The 6,791-nt window shown below is 36.7% G+C and overlaps 1 protein-coding gene across 1 annotated transcript; it reads left to right on the top strand.

The window, feature by feature from the left end:
- The first annotated feature begins 557 nt into the window (after positions 1-557).
- LOC111918905 (systemin receptor SR160) lies at positions 558-4,220 on the top strand. The gene has a single exon (XM_023914527.3). The coding sequence runs from the start codon at positions 870-872 to the stop codon at positions 4,080-4,082; it is 3,213 nt and encodes a 1,070-aa protein (XP_023770295.1). The 5' UTR covers positions 558-869; the 3' UTR covers positions 4,083-4,220.
- Positions 4,221-6,791: the final 2,571 nt, after the last annotated feature.

Genomic DNA, 6,791 nt, shown 5'->3' with positions numbered 1-6,791 from the left:
GTAAGTTTACTAGATCAAGAACGCATCACCATTCTTCTCTATATGTTGAATTTCCTTCTACAAACAGTTTTTACCTAGTTAAAGTGAAATAGTGTCATATCATAGTTCAGCCATATAAGCAATTGACCACATCGCCCACAGAGCAACAACTGTATAACATTGTTCATAAAAAAAAACGTCAAAAACAAAAACGGATAAATTGGTGACATTTTATTCTTAAATAAATAAAAAAGCAATAATCCATAAAATAATTTGACATTGATGTGAAATAAGTGGTTATTTTAAACGAATTTCCACTATTATGATCATTTTATTAACACAAATCTCAGTTTTGACTCTATTTATAGTTTTTTAATAAGAATTTAACGAGTGAAATCAATTTATAGTATATAGTTATTGGTTAAGAATGCATATAAATTTGATTTAAGTTAAATGAGGACGGAATCTGATAAAAAAAAAAAAAAAAAAAAAAAAAAGACAGTGATGGATCCATCCTTAATCACACGTACGCAGACAGAAAAAAGAAGAGACAAACACACTCCTTTTAAGAGAAAGGAGAGAGAATTGAATACAAAGAAAAATCCATTATCTCTTTCTCTCTCTACCTCTCTCTCTTCTTTCTCTTCCCCTTGCATCTATCTCCAGGTAAACTAACAGTGAAGATGGGTCACATGCCATGTGACCAAACAGCTGTATCCACACCTCTCTCTCCATCCCAAATATACTCTCTCTCCCTCTCCATCTCTCTCCAAAACCCAATCTCACTTTCTCTCTCTACATTCCCCCAACTGGAATGATGAAAGCTAATCAGTTATTGATAATCTCCTGAAAAAGCTAAGATAACATCATCTTCCATTTCCTATACCATCATGAAACCTTATAGCTTTAACCGATTTCTTGTCTTTCTTGCTTTGCTTCGTTGTCTCGCTTATGTCAATGGCGATGTGGCTGAAGCTGAGCAGCTATTGTTCTTCAAATCTACTCTTCAAAACCCGAGTCGTTTACCCGACTGGCTTAAAGGAAACAACCCATGTACTTTCACCGGTGTTTCTTGTAAAAACTCGACTGTTTCATCCATAGATCTGAGCAATATTGATTTGAGCGTAGATTTCGGTATGGTTTCTTCCAGCTTGTTGACTCTTCCGAGTCTTGAGTCGTTTGTAGCTAAGAACTGTAACCTCACTGGTACACTTTCATGGGGGTCGAGATCTCAGTGTAGTAAGCTTCTTAGCTCTGTAGATCTGGGTGTAAACCGGATCACCGGTTCTGTTTCTGATGTTTCATCGTTGTCGGGTTGTCAGAAGCTCAAGTCCCTCAATTTGTCGAGAAACTCGATGGAGTTTACCGGTGTTTCGAAGCCTATTGGGCTTTCTCTGCAAGTTATTGATCTATCGTTCAACCGGATTTCTGGGTCGGAAGTTTTGCCGTGGATACTATCAGAGGGATGTGGTGAGCTCCTAGAGTTTAATGTTTCCGGTAACAACATTTCCGGCACCATTCCCGAGAGCTTGAAAGCATGTTCTTCTCTTCAGCTGTTTGATATCTCCCGGAATAATTTCTCCGGCGTGTTTCCGATGGACACCCTTATGAATTTGAGCAGCTTGAAGACTTTGATGCTGGCGTTCAATAATTTCGTCGGCGAGTTGCCTGAATCCTTGTCTGAGATGATCAATCTGGAGAAGTTTGATGTGAGTTCCAACAAGTTAACCGGTGAAATCCCGGCGGGACTCTGTCAGAGTTCTTCGTTGAAGGTATTGTATCTTCAGAACAACTTGCTCACTGGTACTATCCCTTCATCTCTTAGCAACTGTTCACAGTTGGTGTCACTTGATCTCAGTTTCAATTCGTTAACCGGAGTGATCCCGTCGAGTTTTAGATATTTGTCAAAACTTCAGGATTTGATGATATGGATGAACCTGCTCTCCGGTGAAATCCCTGAAGAGCTTACGTACATTCAAACTCTCGAGAATTTGATCCTCGATTTCAATTATTTAACCGGATCAATCCCAGCTAGTTTAAGCAACTGCACCAATTTGAATTGGATTTCCCTTTCCAACAACAGATTAGGCGGCGAAATTCCGGCAGCCCTTGGTCAGTTATCCAACCTTGCCATTCTTAAACTCGGGAACAACTCATTTTCCGGGAACATTCCGCCGGAGCTTGGGGATTGTAAAAGCTTGGTATGGTTAGATCTCAACACAAATCAGTTAACTGGCACTATCCCACCTGCTCTCTTCAAGCAATCTGGATACATCGCTGCTGCATATCTTACCGGGAAGCCATTTATATACATCAAGAACGACGGGAGCAAGCAGTGTCACGGCGCCGGAAATTTACTGGAGTTTGGAGGAATCCGTCGAGAGGATTTAGACAGGATTTCGTCGAGACATCCCTGTAACTTCACGAGATTGTACTTAGGGATCACTGAGCCAAACTTCAACCATAATGGATCAATGATCTTCTTTGATCTTTCGTATAATAAGCTGGAGGGTGGAATCCCAAAGGAGCTTGGATTAATGTATTATCTCTTCATACTGAATTTGGGGCATAACGATCTTACAGGTCCGATTCCCGATGAACTTAGCGGCTTAAAGACGATAGCGATTCTTGATTTATCACACAACAGACTCAATGGATCAATCCCAAATTCGTTGACCACCCTCGGTCTTGGTGACGCCGATCTATCCTACAATAATTTATCAGGAAGCATCCCGGAATCTGCTCCGTTTGACACGTTTTCACCGGACAAGTTCTCAAATAACTCCGGTCTCTGCGGATACCCACTACCTCTATGTAAACATGATCCAAACGGTAAATCGAACTCTCGTTCGAAGTCCAACAGACGGGAAGCTTCCCTCGCCGGAAGTGTCGCCATGGGGTTACTCTTCTCGTTGTTCTGTATCTTTGGAGTCATCATAATCTTAGTAGAAATGCGAAAAAGAAAACGGAAGAAGGCGGCCGCAGCCCTAGAAGCATACGCCGACAACGGCAATTCGTATTCCGGCGGCGGCGCCGCCCACACAAGCACTGCATGGAAACTAACCAGCACTCGTGAAGCTCTAAGCATAACCCTCGCCGCCTTCGAAAAACCCTTGAGAAAACTCACATTCGCCGATCTTTTAGAAGCCACAAACGGGTTCGACAACAACAGTATGATCGGGTCCGGCGGATTCGGTGACGTTTACCGGGCCCAATTAAAGGATAACTCCATCGTTGCAATAAAGAAGCTAATCCACGTCAGCGGGCAAGGTGATCGAGAATTCATGGCGGAAATGGAAACAATCGGAAAAATAAAACACCGGAATCTCGTCCCGTTGTTGGGTTACTGTAAAGTCGGAGACGAAAGGTTACTGGTGTATGAATACATGAAATTCGGAAGCTTAGAAGATGTGTTACACGATCGGAAGAAAACAGGACTGAAATTAAACTGGAATACAAGACGAAAAATCGCAATCGGATCAGCCCGAGGGCTAGCTTTCCTCCACCATAACTGCATCCCTCATATAATCCACCGTGACATGAAATCGAGCAATGTTTTACTCGATGAAAATCTGGAAGCCCGGGTGTCGGATTTTGGAATGGCGAGACATATGAGTGCCATGGACACGCATTTGAGTGTGAGCACGTTAGCAGGAACACCAGGGTATGTCCCGCCGGAGTATTACCAAAGCTTTAGATGTTCAACAAAAGGGGATGTTTACAGTTACGGGGTGGTGCTTCTGGAGCTTTTGACCGGAAAACAACCAACAGATTCGCCGGATTTTGGTGATAATAATCTTGTTGGGTGGGTGAAACAGCATGCAAAGACGAAGATAAGTGATGTTTTTGATCGGGACTTGTTGAAGGAAGATCCAGGGTTGGAGATTGAGTTATTGCAGCACCTTAAGGTGGCGGTGGCTTGCCTGGATGACCGGCCATGGAAGCGGCCGACGATGATTCAGGTGATGGCGATGTTTAAGGATATTCAGGCGGGGGCAGGGATTGATTCGGGTTCCGCCATTGCCGCCGGTGATGCTCACTTTAGCACGGTTCCAGAGGTGGAGATGACCATTAAAGAAGACGGCGAACAAGGGAAACAGTGATGGTCTTTTTCGGCTGAATGCCGTTTTGTATTTGTATGTATTAATATTAGTTTTTGGGGGGTAATCCTGTCATTATACATAAAAACATTGTTCATCAATTTTCATGTATATATTTACATAATAGCTTTGAGAGTCTTATGTTTTCCTTCATCTAAAACCATTTTTATTTATAATTTCATTTCAATCGACTAAGTTTTGAGTTTGATCTAATAAAAATCCTAATCAGATTTCAATAATTTCACTAAAAAACATTTTAAATTGTTGTATTAGTTTTAAAAGTCAAATAGGCAAAATATGATAATGTAGTTAAAATGAAAGTTTGAAACCACAAGAACTCACGTCCAGTCTTTGAAACAACAAGAACTCAGTGCTGCGTAGCATTTTTTATAGTCGCATTGAATCAATATATTTTTACAAATCACAATGTAATTTTTTCTATATAATATTTGCATGTCAATTTATTAACAAAAAAAGAAATATCTCAATAGTTTTGACCTGATTCATATTTCAGTAAAAATATAAATATCAAAAGAAAAACAATTGGATGATAGATATACAAAGTAGAAGGAAGTATTTTCAATCCATAATAGAATGAAAAAGCTGACGTGTGCGATGGTGACCAAAGTGGTAGACCACTTTCTTCTCACCCTTAACCACATGTTTCTTCTCTTTCTTTCATCATGCAATTCTATCGCTTTTATCTCTTTTTACCCAGAAAAGCATGTGGAACTGATAAAATAATTAGATACTTGACGTACCAAAAAAAGATTTATATATGGAGGTAATAGAAAATTATAAAGAACTAAAATTTCTATTTATATATGTAAGTACTAAGTCGTGACAATCAAAGTTAATATTAATGATTGGATACTTTATTTAGATTGTTTACCTATTTGAAACAACTTGAATAAGAAAGGTTTTGATGTTCACTCTTTATTATTCCGGTATGGAATTTTACATTGAGTTAAATGACCACATTTTTGAAGTTGTTCCGTGTGTGTTCTATTTGGCAACAACTTGCTTGATGGAGGGATTTACACATGTGACATGCCTCATATTTGTAGTGGTAATTTATTACATTCAATAGACATAATAATAGAAGATAATGTTGTATTTCGGATTTGGCAATCAAAACAATCAAATAATTAAGATAATTAGTATTGTGACCTGATATAAAACTGTAGGGAATAGTAAAATCAAATGAGTAGATAATTAACATTAATTATTAATAATCCAATTGTTATTACAAAAGCAACAAAATGACAAATAATATTAGGAATTAAATGTTGAATCTCCACAAATAATAAATCAGATTATTGTTATTGTTATTAAATTATCATGTTTTGTGCAGAAATAAAATTAATATAATAAAGGTATAGAAAGATTGTCTCTAATAATCTTCATTTGAGACAACACTAAACATTTTTCATGATCCTCTTGAAGATTGATAAAACATTAATCTTTATTTTAGATTGCACAACCTCTAGATCATATAAGTATAGCTTTACAACATCTATGTTGTTAAGATGTCTTCGAAATTTGTTAAGAGCCTAACTCAAACTCTTTTTTGGCAAAGACATATTTTCATATCTCATATGGATCTATCATTATTATTTTTAGTATCTTATATGGATCAGGTGATTTCATTAACTCTTTAAACTTAGGAATTAAGAGCACTAGTTTCAAGCAGTAGCGGAACCAGAAATTTTGATATGGAGATACAAACATTGTCAATATATATATATATATATATATATATATATATATATATATATATATATATATATATATATATATATAATATCGGGAATTAAAAAATATGCTAAAATCTCTTTAGTTGGGGGTACAATAACATGAAAAATGTTTATAAATAATATTTTATATATAAAAAAAATAATTTTTTGGGGGTACTGTAGTACCCCAACGCCCCATCTAGCTCCGCCACTGGTTTCAAGTTGGGTTTATGTAACACCCACCCACATTTTGAGGCTATAATTTTTAGCTTTTTAGTACAATTAAAATTTATAAAAAATAGTTATATAGATAAATTAAATGATTGAAATAATAAGTAAAATAAATAAATAAACAATGATTAAAATAGTCATAATAAAAATAAATCTATCGGTTAAATAAATTAATCTCATATTTCAAGTCAAACGTTAGAAAATAGGAGTAATTACTAATCTAGCCAAATTAAAGAAGTGATTATCAATATTTAGCCAAAAATTAGTAAATGTCCAAATATAGCCCACGAAACCATAGGTTTCTAAAATCGTCTACTGTTTCGCCATATTATATACTGTTTCGCCATATTATCTACTGTTTCGTGTTTTGTATAAAAAAATATTCATTTGAAAGCTACAAAACCGTAGGTTTTGGGAAACCTACAGTTTCCTCTCGGTTAAGCTACGATATCCCAAACCGTAGCCTATGGTTTTGGGGGGAAAATACATTTTTTTTATCTACTGTTTTTGGGGTTCCGTCTATTGTTTTGTGAAAAAACCTACGGTTTTAATTTTTTTTATTTTTTTTATACGAAACCGTAGGTGTACAAGTCGACACTGAACAAATTTGTGCATTGGGCACTTGTACACCGTAGGTTTCGTATGAAACCTACGGTTTTATATTTTTTTTTTTCGATTTTTTCAAAAAAATTTTAACCACATATACAAAACCTACTCCTAATCACAAACACGGTAAAATTTTGAT

The sequence above is a fragment of the Lactuca sativa genome, chromosome 2 (assembly GCF_002870075.4).
Source record: "Lactuca sativa cultivar Salinas chromosome 2, Lsat_Salinas_v11, whole genome shotgun sequence".
Lineage (NCBI taxonomy): Eukaryota > Viridiplantae > Streptophyta > Magnoliopsida > Asterales > Asteraceae > Lactuca > Lactuca sativa.
This window is presented reverse-complemented; position numbering and strand designations above follow the sequence as displayed.